This window comes from Pygocentrus nattereri, chromosome 30, assembly GCF_015220715.1.
Source record: "Pygocentrus nattereri isolate fPygNat1 chromosome 30, fPygNat1.pri, whole genome shotgun sequence".
In the NCBI taxonomy this organism is placed as follows: Eukaryota; Metazoa; Chordata; class Actinopteri; order Characiformes; family Serrasalmidae; genus Pygocentrus; species Pygocentrus nattereri.
In genome coordinates, this window is record NC_051240.1 from 12849905 (window position 1) to 12867564 (window position 17660).

Below are 17660 nucleotides of genomic sequence, written 5' to 3' on the forward strand. Positions count from 1 at the left end.
CTGGGTAGCAGGACAGTTGTCCAGAACCTCCTTGAGGTTGAACTAAAGTCTTTTTATATGACCTCACCAAACTCCTCTCTTGCCCTGGATTTTGCTTCTGCCACCATCGCGACTGCCACTTTTATTGCAATTTCAGTTGACCTGAAATCTCTGCACCTCAATGAAGTAAACACAATTCTAAAGGCTATGCCTTTTCTGGATTGGTGGCATTCCAGCCCGATTTAAATATTCAAACACTGTGCAGTGAGAGGAGAGCTGATCAGAAGTTAAATGGGGTAGAAGTAAACACGCTGCATTTTGAATGGATGATGTTCTGATCACACTAACTGGATCATGGTGACTGGATGTTAATGCCAAGGGAAAAAGGGGCCACACGTACCTGACAGCGTAGGTCATGCGGTCAGGCCGGAGAGCCCTCATTAGGATAAGTTTCTGCAGTGAGCTCTTGCTTTTCCATTCCTGGGGAAGCTTCTCTTTCTCTGGACACTCTGACTCGACCACCTTCTTCCAGCGCTTAGGAGAGCCCTCAATGTCCCGTTCCAGACCCCGAAACTCATCTGTAAAACTCATTGTCTGAAGGACATGCCACACAGAAATGTAAAGTGTAAAGAAAAGTATTCATGTTAATATTATTAATTTGAATGAATTAAACATTACAGAACACAAAAGAATATAAAACTGTAGGTCTATATTATAAATAACAATGAAGTCCAAGAACAAAATAACCACATAAAGTTTTAGATGTGAAGTTGCACATGTGCCAATTTGTGTGTGTGTGTGTGTGTGTGTGTGTGTGTGTGTGTGTGTGTAAGAGAGAGAGAGAGAGAGAGAGAGAGAGAGAGAGAGAGTGTATTAGTGTGTACATGACATAAGCTATATTAGCCAGTGCTGATATAAAATGTAGTTTGAAAGAACGCAATTTTTTTTAATTGCAAAAGTTGCAATTTTACTTAATGATTACATGATTCACAGTTGTCCACAATATGTTTAAAAATTTTAAATAGTATATTTAAAAATATACAAAATACTACATTCAAAGAGTAATTACGACTGACTCATATGGATCTATATTTGTGCAGTGCTGTATCGAGTAGTAGCAAGATTTGTGTTAGTGCTAAAGATTGGCCCAAGCTCACAAACTGCTGATACTCCCTTTACCTGTGAGGGATATTCTGAGCTAAAATGGTTATGTAAGGCAGTATTTTTGTGTGCACCTATTTTATGTGTGTGTTTGTGAGTGAGTGTGCATAATACTTTAATGGCACTCCATGCGGAGTTGGAGAGGAAGTCAACAGGGCTGATGTAACTGTGGTCAATATTGAAGCGTAAGAGGAAATCCAGCTCACGAACACCAATCTCCTTACTCATCAGTAACAGCTGAAACACACACACACACACATATTTAAATCTCTTAGGGCTGGGACCACTTATCAATTTCTTAACATTATTGCTAATGGCCATAAAATTGATAAACAGAATTAACTGTTCTTTTCATTAATTGTTCCTTCTATTTTTTCACTATGAACATTGTGCTGTATACTTTTCTAGTCACAAAGCACAGAGTTGCAAGTTGCCAGTGTGAGCAACATTGCACAGCTACACAGGAATATAGCAGTAGAGGCAGCAATTTTTATTGTTAATGTTAGTTTAATATTTAATTGTTGTAAGGTTGTAATTAAGTGTAATTAAGTGGTTTGAGGGTATTGGCAAACTTATGTTAACTACATCATCGTGGTCTAGGACTGATAGTGAGGTTGCCTCCATTACTCTTTTTCTGGCATATACAGGCAGACAAGACTTATTCTGATAAAGGAATCTAAGTGTCTGCCTACACATACTGGCTAGTTTATTGATATAAGGTTTAAATGTGAGTTTATCATCCAGCCAAATGGCAAGGTATTTATAGTATGTGACTCACTCAATGCTGGATCCTGTCAGGGTAATAATATTCACAGTATTAAAACCAATATTTGAAGATCTGAAAAACAGCATAAACAATTTTCTTGGCATTTTAATCTATATTGAGCATATACAGAGCAGCAGAACAGTCTGTAAGGTGTTTAATAAGTACTGCAGTTTTTCTATTGCGGCTGCTTCAACAGATTTATCAGTATAGAACCATATATATATATATATATATATATACACATACACACATACACACACACACACACACACACACATATATATATATATATATATATATATATATATATATATATATATATATATATATATATATATGGGCATTGAAAGCACATGGCATGATTCTATACTGAATCATACTGAATATATATATATATATATATATATATATATCCATCGGATTGCCAGAAGAAGACGTGTGATTAGCCACTCCAGAGAACATGTCTCCACTGCTCTAGTGGAGTGCTTTACACCACTGCATTCAACGCTTTGCACTGTGCCTGGTGTAAGCCTTGGATGCAGCTGCTCAACCATAGAAACCCATTCCATGAAGCTCTCTATGCTGTTCTTGAGCTAACCTGAAGTCCACATGAAGTTAGGAGGTCTGTACTGATTGACTTTGCAGAAAGTTGGCAACCTCTACACACTATGCACCTCAGCATCCCCTGATCTCAATGTCATTTTACGCTGCCTATCACTTCGTGGCTGAGTTGCTGTTGTTCCCAATCGCTTCCACTTTGTTATAATACTAATGACAGTTCAGTGGAATATTTAGTAGCAAAGAAATTTCACAACGAATTGTTGCACAGGTGGCATCCCCATCACGGTACCACGCTGAACTCAGTGAACTCCTGAGAGCGACCCATTCTTTCACTAATGTTTGTAGAAGCAGTCTGCAAGCCTAGGTGCTTGGTTTTATACACCTGTGGCCATGGAAGTGATTGTCCATCCATCCATCCATCCTCAACCGATTATCCGGGTCCGGGTCGCGGGGGCAGCAGCCTAAGTAAAGAGGCCCAGGCCTCCCTCTCCCCCACCACCTCCTCCAGCTCTTCCGGAGGGATACCGACGCGTTCCCAAGACAGTCGAGAGATATAATCCCTACAACGTGTCCTGGGTCTTCCCCGGGATCTCCTCCCCATTGGACATGTCTGGAACACCTCCCTAGAGAGGCGTCCAGAGGCCATCCTTGCCAGATGCCCGAACCACCTCAACTGGCTTCTCTGAATGTGGAGGAGCAGCGGCTCTAATCCGAGCCTCTCCCGAATCGCCTATCTTCTCACCCTATCTCTAAGGGAGAGCCCAGCAACCCTGCGGAAAAAGCTCATTTCGGCCGCTTGTATCCGCGATCTTGTTCTTTCGGTCACTACCCAAAGCTTGTGACCATCAGTGAGAGTTGGAACATAGATTGACCGGTAAATTGACAGCTTCGCCTTCTGGCTCAGCTCTCTCTTCACTATGACGGACCGGTATAGGGTTGAGTTGGCTATTCACTAAAGGTTCAAAAACGTTATCTTTATGATAGTTTTGAAACTGGCTAATTGGCTAATTAATTAAGACTAATTAGATCTGCTGCCTCACTTCCTTTAATGCAGAAGAATAACCTGAGCTGTTTTCCAGATAGTGGGAATTCTGCAAGTATGAAAATTGAAAATGTATTCAATATGTTCAAAAATAATCAGGGTTGCAAGACTTAGTCCGGACCAACAACAGTTTTTAGCCACTATGTATAGAGAGAAAGTCTGGAGTGTAAAGAGACCATTGCTCTAGGTAACAGTATAAGTGATGTCAGACTGATTCAAAGGCAGCTTTAAGTTGGTATTTTCAAATATTTGACTGGATGCAGAAAAATGTAACTAAAATCAACTAGAATTTTGGTCAGAATAATAGAGGAATTTACTGCTATCTGGAAATGTTACATGTTGAAAGACTTGGTGATCAAGCTGAAATAATCATCTGATTTGCAGAGTTACATTTATTTCCTTTATTTATTATTGTTTCCTGAATGTAAGCCAGTTCTCTCCCCTGTGTGTACAGCATCAGTTCAAGCTTTATTTCTTGCTTTAAGCAATGAGGAAATTTCACTAGTAACCCAGGGGCTTGATCTATCTCTTATTCTTAGCTTTTTGTGGGAGGCATGTTTACCACTGCTAGGAATGATTTGATAAAAAAAAAGAAAGGCTTGCTCATTAACTTTTTTTTCTAACCACCATCTGAGAGCCTGTTTTTATCCTGGAACTGTTTCTAATGCATCCGATCAGGCAATAGTCACCGAAACCAAGATCAAGAAACTCCTCAGGCGGTAATTTTGTCCATTCTATTGAACTAAATTAAAACAATCAGGGCAGACCTGATGGGGACCTTTAGGTTTGGGTGAGTTGATTCAGTGATTAACTACAAGGGTAAGACTGCCACATATTTCTTTTAAATGATTGGATGCATTTGACAACCAGTTAAGATTAAAATCCCCTAGGACCAGCATTTATAAATCAATATGCTGCGATAGAAAATCAGCTATTTTGTCCATTGAAGGTGAAGCAGAAGGAGGCCTGTAAATTCTGATTAATATAAATGAGGCATTTTCTCTAGGGACACCTTCAAAGCAAGGAACTCAAAACATTTTTCTTTCAAAACTGCATTTAGTAATTTAGCTTGAATATTTTCTCTTATAAAAATAGCTACTCCGCCTCCTCTTGATTCTCTGTCAATTCTATATAGAGTGAAATTATTTAGAGCTTCATCTGCATGACTTACAGGGTGCCTAAGCCAGATCTCTGTTTGGATTAATATATCTGCCTTACGCTGTGCTATCAGAACTTTCAGCTGATCCATTTTATCTTTTTGAGGCAAGCTTCTAATATTTAAATTATTTTGATGCCTTTGTCTGTTTGGGTGACAGATCGCACTCAATCTAGCATGTGTGTGTAAATATTCCAGCAAAATCTTGCTCTGCCTGAAATATTCATACCAGCATCTCACACAATACAATGTCAGTGTCACTGTTGTGCTGAGAATGATCCACCAAGCAAATAATAATTGATCAACAGCAGTCCTGTCGTCAGAAACTGAATGGGGTATAGGGTGAATGAGAATAGACCACCACACCACCACATCAGTGTTACTGCAGTGCTGAGAATGATCCACCACCCAAATAGTAGAGATGGGACCGATCCGATACAATATCGGTATCGGGGCCGATACTGACGTAATTTAACGTATCGGATATCGGGCGAATGCGGCCGATCCACTTACCGATCCATTTTCCAGTCCGCAGCTTGAGCTGGACAATAAACGCGCCGTAACGTTAACACGAAACGCACCAGTGATCCGGATTCCAGTTCCACAGTTTACCTTGAACCCCCAGCAGCTTCAGTCTGCAGCTGTGTGGAGATTTTTCTCTTTGGAAACGCCGAAAAGCAAAAAGGCTACATGTAGTATTTGTAAGGTGGATGTCCCAAGGGGTGGAACTACTCCAGCATCTTATAACACAACAAATTTACTCAAACACCTGCAGAGGTTTTACATCGCAGAATACGAGGAGTTTGTGCTAGCAAGCAGACAGGAGGACGCCACAACGCAGCAGACTCTCACTGAGGCACTTCAGAAACGTGCTAAACTCCCAGCAGAGAGCCCAAAGGCTAAAGGTATCCCAGAGAAGTTGCTCAACTTTATCATACTCGACGACCAACCACTCTCTGTGGTGGAAAATGTCGGATTTCGACATTTGTGTCTATTTCAGCCTCATTATGTAACCTTAAACATAGTACCAATGATAATAAACTAAAGAGCCCTTATATCGGTATTTGTATCGGTATCGGTATTGGCACTTAAATATCGGTATCGGTAAAAAACACTGGATCGGCCCATCACTACCAAATAGTACCTGCTTTGTGAGGGTCCATGGGGGGTCCTGACCACCGAAGAACAGGGTAAAACAAGGAGGTGGTCATAATGTTATGCCTGATATATGTATATAGTGAAACTAAAAGGCAAGTGGACCGCATTGAGTTGTCAGTGAGTGAAAGTACAAGAGAGAGTTTCTATTTGTAACATCCTGTCTTGCCTTGCCCTTGTCTGTTTCTCCTGTCTTGTTTACCTTCCATCATGTGTTTACTCATGTGCTTTTGTTTTTGCTCCTGTGCCCTTCCATGTCCTGCCTCATAGTTATCTGTCTCACCGGTCTCTAGTCTGTTGCCTCAGCGCAATTCCCATTAGCCCCAGATGTTTCTAGATTGTTTTCTATGTATTTATACCCCTGGTTGTTTTGTCTCTAGTTTATTTGGTGTTTTGGTATCTTTGGCCTTGTTTTGTAGTTCCCCAGTTACATTTTAGTTTCTTTCATGCCCTTTAGTTTTTCTTTCTAAGTATTTTGTTCAATAGTGTCCTTTCTTTGTTTCACTACCTTTGTGGAGTCTTTTTTTTTTGTCATGGATTTCAATAAAACCTTGCACTTGCATCCTGCCTTTTTGTCTCCCTCATCATTACACTAATAAAGTGGATGGAGAATTTACGTTGAGCACGATCCTAAGCAATCTTAAGGCACTATAAGGCACTATGTGTCCTAAATCCCACTGGCAGGGGTAATTTTTGAACAACAAGGCAGAACTTTTACAAGTGTGCCACATGATCTGAGAATATATGCTTTTAATGGAGGTAGAGGGAAGAGTTAAAAGAAAGCCAAGAATAACCTTGAATGTTTCATCGGTCTGGGTTTGTGTTTTTTTTTTTTTTGTGTGCGTGACCTAAAAGAGAACTGTGCTGTGAAGGAGAGCTGAGATTAAGTTGATGAGAGGTTGTGTATATGTGTTACCTGAAATGCGAGCTGAGCTGTGAAGGTGAGCTTGTCTCTCTCAAATAAGCCTCTGTTGATGTAGTTGAAGGTGGAAAAGGTGATGCAGTCAATGAGTGTGTTCACACGTGTCTTAACATCGACACACAACTCTGCGTTCTGCACTGCTTTACGGAATACCACATTAAACGCCTGTTGAGAAAAAGACCCATACCTTTATGGTACCTAAGAGGATAAGGCAACTAAGGCTCATTATTATACAATATTATTAGGACATATACACATGCACAGTGTATCACACCTTGAGGGAGAAATGGTACATGGGGTTGATCTTGTTGAGGTCGTTGATGATGAAGTAGAGGAGGGAAGCTCGTACTGCCACGGGCCTGTAGTGCTCACGAGCTTCATTTATCTTCAACTCATTGACCTTCGCCTCCAACACCTGCACAATGCACGCATACTCAATTACAACACACAACCTTCAAACACAACATCAACACGATACCAAGACATGAACCCAACAAGCAGGTGCAAAAATTACATTTGGGGGAACTAATGGCCCAGATACACCAACTAGCCTAGGATGAAATAGTGCCAACTAAAGCCAACCGATGATCGCCTTCCAACATTAGTATTTTCAACAATTTTGCAGTAGCAGGAGTTAACACTTGAGAGCTGACTACAGCCAACCGTGGGGCATACACACTTACAAACTACCAAGCGTCTGACAGACAGTAGCAGACTTTGTGTGTTGCCCTAAATGGCAGGAGGTGTTGGAGAGATCCAGAAATCACTGGGCCTTACAGGTGCCATCACATCACTGTAGTTTAACACCTCGTCATCCCATGTTACACATTTCCCAAAAACATGTACCTACAAACTGCACTTAAATTGATCATTTAGGTTCATATACTCTTTCAAGGTACCTTCATCTCAATCTCAGCAGCTGTGTGTTTGGTGGTCTCCAGTTTTTCCACCAGCATGTTGTCCCCTAAAAAGTTACTCTCTGCAGCTGAGAGCCGAGTTAGCAGCTCATCCTCCAGCTGCTTCAGCTCGATCTTAAACGTGTTCTGCTGCTTTGTCAACTCTGACTGGACACACACACGCAGAGAGATGTGTGAATACATGCAAAGAGGTACTGTACAATTTTTACACATTTACTGTGTATTACTGAATTTCTAATCCTGCTATAGTGTGCACATTACTTTTTCTTACCCCTTTAGAATACACTGACATAACAGGGTTCTCAAAATTTTGACTTCAATACCAATTCCATGTGTAGTTTCACAATGCTTGATACCAAAATGACATTACAGCAAAAAACAAAATCTAATAAACACCAAATGTTGAGTAGATTAAATATAGAAAATTATTCAAATTGTGGCAGCTAAACAGAGTATAGAATACACTGTCAAAATAGTGTTTGCTTGTTTTAAGGGCCTATGTATTAAAATTTTTTTCACTAAGGTCTGCTAATGATGTTTGTGCAGTTTTACTTACAACAAACAGTCATAATTAATTCTTACATGACCATTTTCCAACCTCTCTTTACCCTTGAAATCAAACAGGCTGTCAGTGGCTCTTTAAGATAAATGCAAATGTTCACTGTTCTGACTGGCCATAGAGCTTCATTCACAAAGTACTTCTCTTTATAACTTAGGTGTGAATGGGTGGAAACAAACTCTTGTAGGTTGAACGTGTATATACAGATTGAACCTTCTATACTTAATTCAGAACAACTGCACGCACACAATGAGACACACTGGTGCTTCAATTGCTCAAATTCTTGGAAAAAAAAAATAAAGTGCACTGTTTCAGTCTAACACAAACTCACACACACCTTAAGATGCTCAAGATCAGGTCTCTCAAGGTTGACAACCTCTGCAAGCAGCTGGTCCTCCAGACCATCTCTGGTGACAGTGAAGTTAATAAGAGTGGTTTGAGCCTGTATCTCTGGCTTATAGTGGGGATTGGCCAGTTTAGTGTGCAGAATGAGCCGGAAGTCGGGGTGAAAGATGCACTCTTTATCTCCCACCTTTATAAATCTGAATAAAGTGAAAGACAAAAGAATACAGTGTCTGTTGGGTTGTCATCCAGAGAGTCTAATCCCAGTGTGAGCATATGTCTATATGTTACAATGAACTATAGCACCATTTAATGGAGGAAAACATTATATACTGCCTGGTAAAGCGTTGTCATTTTTGGTATTGTGAAATTTTATGTATTAGTCTTTATTTATGTACTGTGTATTGATATGTGATTTGATTTGTTGCTGCACTACCGTGCTGCATAGGTATGTGTTGTGTAATCTCTCACCTGCCCTTTTTAATGGTGTGGCGACCCAGCACTGGATCGATCACTGGATCAATAGTCTCCTCTAGATTCTCAATCAATACTGGTTCTCCAGTTACTACTGCCTGTTCAATAACATCAACATACCTACACACATACACACGCAGGCACACGCACACACACACACACAGGCACACACAAATGCAAGCAAGAACACAGACCAAATAAATACATCTATTTTACAAATAAATAAGCTTTTGCTATGCACTTTTAAATGCATAATTCTTTTATCCATTAGCATAATACTAATAATATATCTATGACACAAATGAAGAAGTTAACTAAAGCCAGACTCACTGCAACTGGCCATGCCCACTCACCCCTTCTGCCCCAAGTTGATGATTCTGAGGCTGTTGCCGTATCGACTCTTGAGCCATTTGATGCCCTGCAACTGAGGATCGATGAGCAGGGGCCATCGCTCACAGTTAAGCAGTATGGTGGCATTCTGGATAGATATCTTATCACCTGGCAACCCCTCGTTATTCCACTTTGCAATCATGGCATCATCTGTTAACATGGAAACTGGATCTAATCCCTCAGTCATTGGAATAGGAACCTGAGTGAGAGAGGAGGGAGAGAGCATAATATTTTCAATGCTTTGGCAATAGTGTTTTACTTCAACACATAACAATATTTTTGACATAAAGGGAAGGTTCAGTGTTTTGTAATATGTGATTCTTAATTAAATCAGCTTATAGTAAAATGAGCATGAAGCTAGTGCTAAAAATAGCAAAGGTAGCAAGATCTGCGTCAGGACATTTTTTCAGCTTCATGTTATATTAAGTAACAGCCCCAAACCTGTGGGCATTTGTACATTGATCTGCGTTAATTTAATGAACACCTGGATTTGTTCTCCATTGTTTGGGTTGTGAGGAAATGTTGGATATCGAACATGCCAATTAGTTACAGCTCACAAATAACTGTCTATGAATAATTCACTACAAATTCCATGAGCACTTAGACTCGATAAAATCTCTGAAAAAAGACATATATTCACATATAAAGGTCTATGCACAAGTGAGACTGTGACTCACAAGATTTATTTTTCATAACACATGCAACAATACTGTACAGCCGTGTCAAAGTATATCCAAACACGATCAGGAAATGAAACACATTTGATTTTACTGCAAGGTGTAAATAGTCTTGATGTGATTCCTTCACACACATGCAAACATATGCACACACCTTCTGGGTGCGTAGATAAGGCATCCAGAGTTTATGGAGGAGCTCGTGTCTGTATCTCTTGGAGAAGGAGCCAGCATAGGAGATGAAGGCTGCAGTAAGGAGAACATCTCCACAAAGAGTAGCCTCCTGTTCCCGGTACTGAGCTACTGAGTGTCCCCAGCGCACATTCTCTGACTGAAACACACACACATACAAAGCACAGAATATACACCTACTGCTGAGTTGCATATATCCTACAGCTGAAATATTAAAAAGACAGAGAGAAAGCACAGATTACATTCAATAACTGGAACACACACAAAGGACACATTATTAAAACAACCACCACACAAATACACACACATATACCTCTAGGCCCTTGACCAGGCGGTTGGCCAATTGGATGGTTTTATTGGTGAGGTTCACCTCGTCTTGGCAGCGCAATTTCTCTGAGGTGGCCTTTTCAAAAGCTGCAGTCAGAGTGTCCAGACTATTGTCCAGCTCCTGGACAACACACACATACAAAAAGACTTAACATCATATTAACGACCGAAACACATAAAAAAACAGACACACAGAAAAACCTCCAAACAAGGCAAAGCCATCAATATATAACACTGTCATGTACTGTTGTATTACAAAGAGTGTTAGACAGACCGTCTGATAAACTAAGCAGTTGTGTCAGTTCCAAGAGCAAATTGGACGCATTCTGCATGCATTATGTATGAAAAAGGAAGGGTTGAAAGAAAAAGTCTAAGCGCTGCTGGTTACATATTCTACTTGATTCACTAAAATCTAAGCAAGTCAATGAGGTTTTGCCTTTTAAAACCATGCATAAATTAGCTTCAGAGTCTCAAAGGCTTGTTGTTGGAAGGTTTCCTTTAAAACATGTCTGAAACATGTGCTGAAAGAATATTTACCAACAGAATTACAGTATTTAAACTCTCAGGGATTTTATATATATATATATATATAATATATATATATATATATATATATATATATATATATATATACACACATACATACATACATACATACATACATACACACATCATACAGGTACATCTTGCCAGGTTGGGCAGGTTGCCCCTTTTGCCTTCAGAACTGCCTTAATTCTTTGTGGCATACTTTCAACAAGGTGTTGGAAACATTCCTCAAAGATTTTGGTCGGTTATTTGAGTTACTGTTGCCTTTCTATCATCTGGAACCAGTCTGCCCATTCTCCTCTGACCTCTCACATCAACAAGGCATTTTCGTCCACACAACTGCAGCTCACTGGATATTTTCTCTTTTTCGGACCATTCTCTGTAAACCCTAGAGATGGTTGTGCGTGAAAATCCCAGTAGATTACCAGTTTCTGAAATACTCAGACCAACCCATCTGGCACCAACAACCACGCCACGTTCAAAGTCACTTAAACCCCCTTTCTTCCCCGTTCTGATGCTCGGTCTGCACTTCAGCAAGTTGTCTTGACCACCTCTACATGCCAAAATGCATTGTGTTGCGGCCATGTGATTGGCTGATTAACTATTTATGTTAACAAGGAATTGAACAGGTGTACCTAATAAAGTGGCCAGTGAGTGTGTGTGTGTGTGTGTGTATGTGTGTGTGTGTGTGTGTGTATATATACATATATATATACATATAAAGGAGTGGTTCTGCAGGTGGAGACCACAGACCACTTCTCAGTACCTTTCTGCTTTCTGGCTGATGTTTTGGTCACTTGTGAATGTTGGTGGTGTTTTCACACTCGTGGTAGCAGGAGACGGACTCTACAACCCACACAAGTGGCTCAGGTAGTGCAGCTCATCCAGGATGGCACATCAATGCGAGCTGTGGCAAGAAGGTTTGCTGTGTCTGTCAGTGTAGTGTCCAGAGGCTGGAGGCGCTACCAGGAGACAGGCCAGTACACCAGGAGACGTGGAGGAGACTGTAGGAGGGCAACAACCCAGCAGCAGGACGGCTACCTCCGCCTTTGTGCAAGGAGGAACAGGAGGAGCACTGCCAGAGCCCTGCAAAATGACCTCCAGCACGCCACAAATGTGCATGTTTCTGCACAAACGGTTAGAAACCGACTCCATGAGGATGGTATGAGGGCCCGCCGTCCACAGATGGGGGGTTGTGCTCACAGCCCAACACCGTGCAGGATGCTTGGCATTTGCCAGAGAACACCAGGATTGGCAAATTCGTCACTGGCGCCCTGTGCTCTTCACAGATGAAAGCAGGTTCACACTGAGCACATGTGACAGACGTTCCAGAGTCTGGAGACGCTGTGGAGAGCAATCTGCTGCCTGCAACATCCTTCAGCATGACCGGTTTGGCAGTGGGTCAGTAATGGTGTGGGGTGGCATTTCTTTGGAGGGCCGCACAGCCGTCCATGTTCTCGCCAGAGGTAGCCTGACTGCCATTAGGGACTGAGATGAGATCCTCAGACCCCTTCTGAGACCATATGCTGGTGCGGTTGGCTCTGGGTTCCTCCTAATGCAGGACAATGCTAGACCTCATGTGGCTGGAGTGTGTCAGCAGTTCCTGCAAGATGAAGGCATTGAAGCTATGGACTGGCCCGCCTGTTCCCCAGACCGATTCCGATTGAATCCAATTGAGCACATCTGGGACATCATGTCTCGCTCCATCCGCCAACGTCACGTTGCACCACAGACTGTCCAGGAGTTGGCGGATGCTTTAGTCCAGGTCTGGGAGGAGATCCCTCAGGAGACCATCTGCCACCTCATCAGGAGCATGCCCAGGCATTGTAGGGAGATCATACAGGCATGTGGAGGCCACACACAATACTGAGCCTCATTTTGATTTGTTTTAAGGACATCACATCAAAGTTGGATCAGCCTGTAGTGTGTTTTTCCACTTTAATTTTGTGTGTGAGACCAAATCCAGGCCTCCATTGGTTAATAAATTTGATTTCCATTGATGATTTTTGTGTGATTTTGTTGTCAGCACATTCAACTTTGTACAGAACAAAGTATTCAAAGAGAATATTTAATTCATTCAGATCTAGGATGTGTTATTTGAGTCTTCACTTTATTTTTTTGAGCAGTGTAATATAATCTCACAAATATGAACAAAACCATCACTGAGTTCTCAAATATCTGTGCACACCCCTACTTTCTAAATTTTGTCAAGGTCCAAGGGAAAACAAGTATCTCCAAAATAGTAACTTTACAGGAGAGGGCATTTACTTTCAATGTAAGTTATCGTAAAAAGACTTAATTACAAGCACATTTGAAGCATTTATATTGAGCTATTCATCATGAACTTTTCTCACAATGAAAGGCTACTGTCATTATGTAGAAAAGTAAAAACAGAGAAAAATGGAGACGCTTTTCTTTGGACAGTATTATATATATATATATATATATATATATATATATATATATATATATATATATATATATATATATATATATGAAGCTGCAGATATATATATATATCAGGTATACTAGATATACATGTATGTGAAGATGCAGCACAAAATGTGGCACAGCTTATGTAATTGTTTCCAAATTGCTATATTCTTACACATAGTATACTAAGCTACAATACTATCCCTGTAGAATGTTTTGGTCAAATAATACATAATTTCAGGTGTATACTGGGCACACATTGCAGGCACATCAAGACACAGTTTCACTTGTACAGACAGACACAGACGTGTAGAAAGATAAAGACTGCTTTACAGAGAGAAAGAGTGCCTTACAGCAAGTTTTTTCCTGATGATTTCTAGTTTCTCTGCAGCTTCAGCTAGATCAGCATTGGCCTGAGAGAGGCACATCCTCTTCATCTCCACTTCACAGAATACCTGTACATAGAGACATAAACACATAGCACACATACTACAGAGCTCAAATTAGTTCATTATTGACTTGTAATATATTCTGTATATTCATATATTTCACATTTGAAACATTTGCACAGTTTGCACTTATTCCAACAGAATATAAGGAAGTACGTTCTACTGCATATACTCACAAATATCTGCAGATGGCAGCATGAGAGAGAGGAGAGCAGACATGCTGAGATTATTAAATAAACAATCATACAATAAAGTTAGACACAGGGCATGTGCAATGATATTAATGACAAGCAGTCACATAATGGTATGTATTATAGTACACTATTAAAAAGGTGCTGTGCAGGTAGATATTTGTCCATCAAGATACAAAAATGTACATGTACCCTCAAAGGTATAACAATGGTTTTAAGGTCCTTAAAAGTTTTTCCCAGTGGAAAAGTACATATTTGTCCTTTTCATAACCTACTGTTTTAAAACAGAACAATAAAACAATAAGCCTGGAGATGAGAGCCTGTGGGGTCAATATAATAAATTATGGCGCAATTATGTTCCCTGACTAAAGGTACTGAGATGTACCTATGAGTGTACCACCCCTAGTGATGAGGGGTACTTTTCCAGTGAGAAGTTTCATGCCTTTTTTGTAGTGTACTAAACAAACATGGATAGTAGTTTAGTTCCCAGTGGTGTATGGTGGTACCTCATGGAAGCGTATAATGTTGATAACCCAGGCACACAGTCCAGCTGCAGCAGAGGATTTTAGACGGACAAACTCGGGGTTGAAGTCTGGGTCACTCAGATACTCCTCCTTTAACACCCGCACCGTAGCATCTGGGATATGCTCTTTATCAAAATTAACCAGAGCCTGCAGGAAATCATCTACCTACACATATAAACAAGAATATTAACATTGCTTTATTTAGAATGGAAGCATATCATGCTTAGAACACACGTTTTCTAAATGTATGCATCACAAATTTGCACTGCAAATAACTCCAAAGAGCACGGTACTAAATTAAAACACCCACCCACCCACACACATATGTATGCTCACTTTGCTCATCATGACTTTTGTGGCTTTCCAGCTACGGTCTTTAGGAATGCGTCCGTTTGGAGCCATCAGCACAAGCACTGCAGCTAACACATTGCTCACAATCACAGGTGGGTTTGGGAATGTCCGCAACTCTGTTAGATTTAGCTACACACACAAATACACAGACAGGAGCACACATCAGGAACGATTACAATATAGGCATAAAGTTGCCTGAGATAAGGAAGATGTTTTAAAAATAGGTGGCATACGCAGTGACATCTTGCAAAATGACGTGCTGGTTTTTTTTTCAGTTTAGATTTTTTTGATAATTTACAACAAACGGTGTCATAACGTTATACATTGTGGTAAAAGACATGTACACGTAACACATAACATAAAAATAACATGAAACTGCTGACGCACACCCTAATTTTTCCAATTAGATGTTCAATTCTCAAAAACACACTAAGCGATTGATATAATGGTTATAACTGCGACTGTTGTATTCAAAACATTGAGACATTATTATGTTTGTTGTATTTATTTAAAATAAAGAAAATATTATGCTGCTTGGGGCTTAGAAAGAGCTTAAAACTCTGGATAGATTTTCACTGTGGACTTTGAAAATGCTTGTGTTTTAGCAACATGCTCCCAAAGCAGCCAAAAATGCAGCATTATTTTAACCAATGCATGAATAAGGTAAATTTTGAAAACATTTGAATAAAACATCAAGTATAAATACAACCTCCACTCTAAAACAAGCACACGTAAAAAGTTAGTACTCTTTAAATTAATGGAATTTCATGACTTCTCCTTGACTTTTCTCTGACATAAAATGAATTTTCTGTGTCAAATATTGAACATAGTGCTAGGCAATATATCACCTATTCCGCTATACAGACATACCCTTTCCTGTTTTAGCGATATTCTTAGAAATATATTTGATATCTTATATTAAATACATTTCATAAATAAGGTCTGTTTAATGTACACACTTTATACTCATGGTATGCAGTTCTTGATTCCATAAAAGAAAACTCTGGAAGCAAGAGTTTAACTGTATTAATGTTAAACTTTGATAGTGTCATATGTTTAAAAATACCTTGATATTACATTTTATCAGTAACTGCAAAGGCATAATTTAACATATAGACAGCTGTTCAGAGAGGACAAAGACTGACATTATCTAAATATTAAAATAATATTTAAATATTATTAGCCAGTAAGTCAAAATGGTGATAATGTAAGTGTTCTCACTGCTTTCCCCTTCTTACTATCTTTCGCACACACAAACACATTCTTAAACAAACATACATAGAGGCAAGTACCCTGTTGAGTGTGTTGAGGGCAGTATTAGCTGCTTGTAAGGCTGGCTCAGCTTTAGCCAGGTCATCCTCATTCTCCTGCTGCTGCTTAGTCACCTCTGCCTGAATCGCAGCTACCTGAACCACACACACACACCCACGCACAAACACAGTATACAACACAGCAAAAGTAAATAACTGAAACTGAATGCCAGATACAGACTGCTGAGTATGTTATTATTATCTTCCAACTTCTACCATTTACACTGTATGTGTGTGTATATGTCTTACTCTCTGCTCCTCTTCATCTGCGATACTCTTCTCCTGGTTAAGCTTATCAGTCTGCTGGCCGATTTTGGCAATGAGAGCCTCTGTGTCACTGTTCCTCTGATGCAGCTCCACCTCTTGAAGAGCCAACTTAGCCTTCAGATCCTCTACCTGAGAGAGAGAGACAGAGAGACAGACACACACACACACACACACACACACACACACACACACACACACACATATATATATATATATATATATATATATATGAGAGAGAAACAAAAGAGAAAGGGAGAGAGATTTGACTTGGTGACATAAGGAGCATGTCTTAAAATATCTTAGTCATAACAGGTGAATTGCTGACAGATCAGCTTATATTTTTTAGAGTAGTTATTTGTAGCAGAGCACAAATGTATCTAGGGATCCCCAAGGACTAGGTTGTAAAATAGTGATTTATAGTAGATGATGTACTGAAACATGACAAAAAATTTTTTTGAAGTACTTGTCCCAACTAGTGTTGGCTGACGTATTTATATTAGTCATTCTGTAATGAAGTACAGAACTATCTATCCACCTATCCATCTATTCACACATCCATCCCACCTATCCCATAAACTATCTATCTATCTATCCATCCATTTTTTAATCAAGTCCTTCCTTGCATTAATGAAAAAGGTCACCTGGGAGGCTGTGGTTAGTAGCTTCTGCAGGCCATTTTCCAACCGCTCCATTTTCTGAGCAAGCTCCCTCCTTTTGGTCCCCAGTAAGTTGCCATACAGCTTCATGAACTCCAGGAAGCTCTTAGGTGTTGTGTAGTTAAAGTGCTTCTCACTCTGTTGGTACTTCACACTAACCTCATTCACACTTGTGTGAGCGTATGAGATAAACTCACTGATTGACACCTTCACCTCAAGCTGAAACAACATGCAAGAAGAGTTTTTTAAGCTAATAATGAATAATATTTAAAGACTATGTCAAACATACTGTATTGAAAACAGTACAACTGGCAAT

At 39.9% G+C, this 17660-nt stretch overlaps 1 protein-coding gene across 2 annotated transcripts in view; it reads right to left on the reverse strand.

The window, feature by feature from the left end:
- The window catches only part of dnah9l (dynein, axonemal, heavy polypeptide 9 like), a 66114-nt gene that overhangs the window by 10780 nt on the left and 37674 nt on the right, over positions 1 to 17660 (reverse strand). For both annotated transcript variants that reach the window (XM_037536382.1, XM_037536381.1), the window contains exons 57-72: positions 17330 to 17563; positions 16671 to 16817; positions 16404 to 16517; positions 15097 to 15240; positions 14743 to 14925; positions 13950 to 14051; positions 10604 to 10738; positions 10256 to 10429; positions 9388 to 9623; positions 9032 to 9154; positions 8556 to 8760; positions 7642 to 7806; positions 7017 to 7157; positions 6737 to 6907; positions 1255 to 1377; positions 380 to 573 (exon numbers count right to left, since the gene is read on the reverse strand). In XM_037536382.1, the coding sequence (XP_037392279.1) occupies positions 380 to 573; positions 1255 to 1377; positions 6737 to 6907; positions 7017 to 7157; positions 7642 to 7806; positions 8556 to 8760; positions 9032 to 9154; positions 9388 to 9623; positions 10256 to 10429; positions 10604 to 10738; positions 13950 to 14051; positions 14743 to 14925; positions 15097 to 15240; positions 16404 to 16517; positions 16671 to 16817; positions 17330 to 17563 (2591 nt within the window). The remainder of the gene's footprint in view (positions 1 to 379; positions 574 to 1254; positions 1378 to 6736; positions 6908 to 7016; positions 7158 to 7641; positions 7807 to 8555; positions 8761 to 9031; positions 9155 to 9387; positions 9624 to 10255; positions 10430 to 10603; positions 10739 to 13949; positions 14052 to 14742; positions 14926 to 15096; positions 15241 to 16403; positions 16518 to 16670; positions 16818 to 17329; positions 17564 to 17660) is intronic.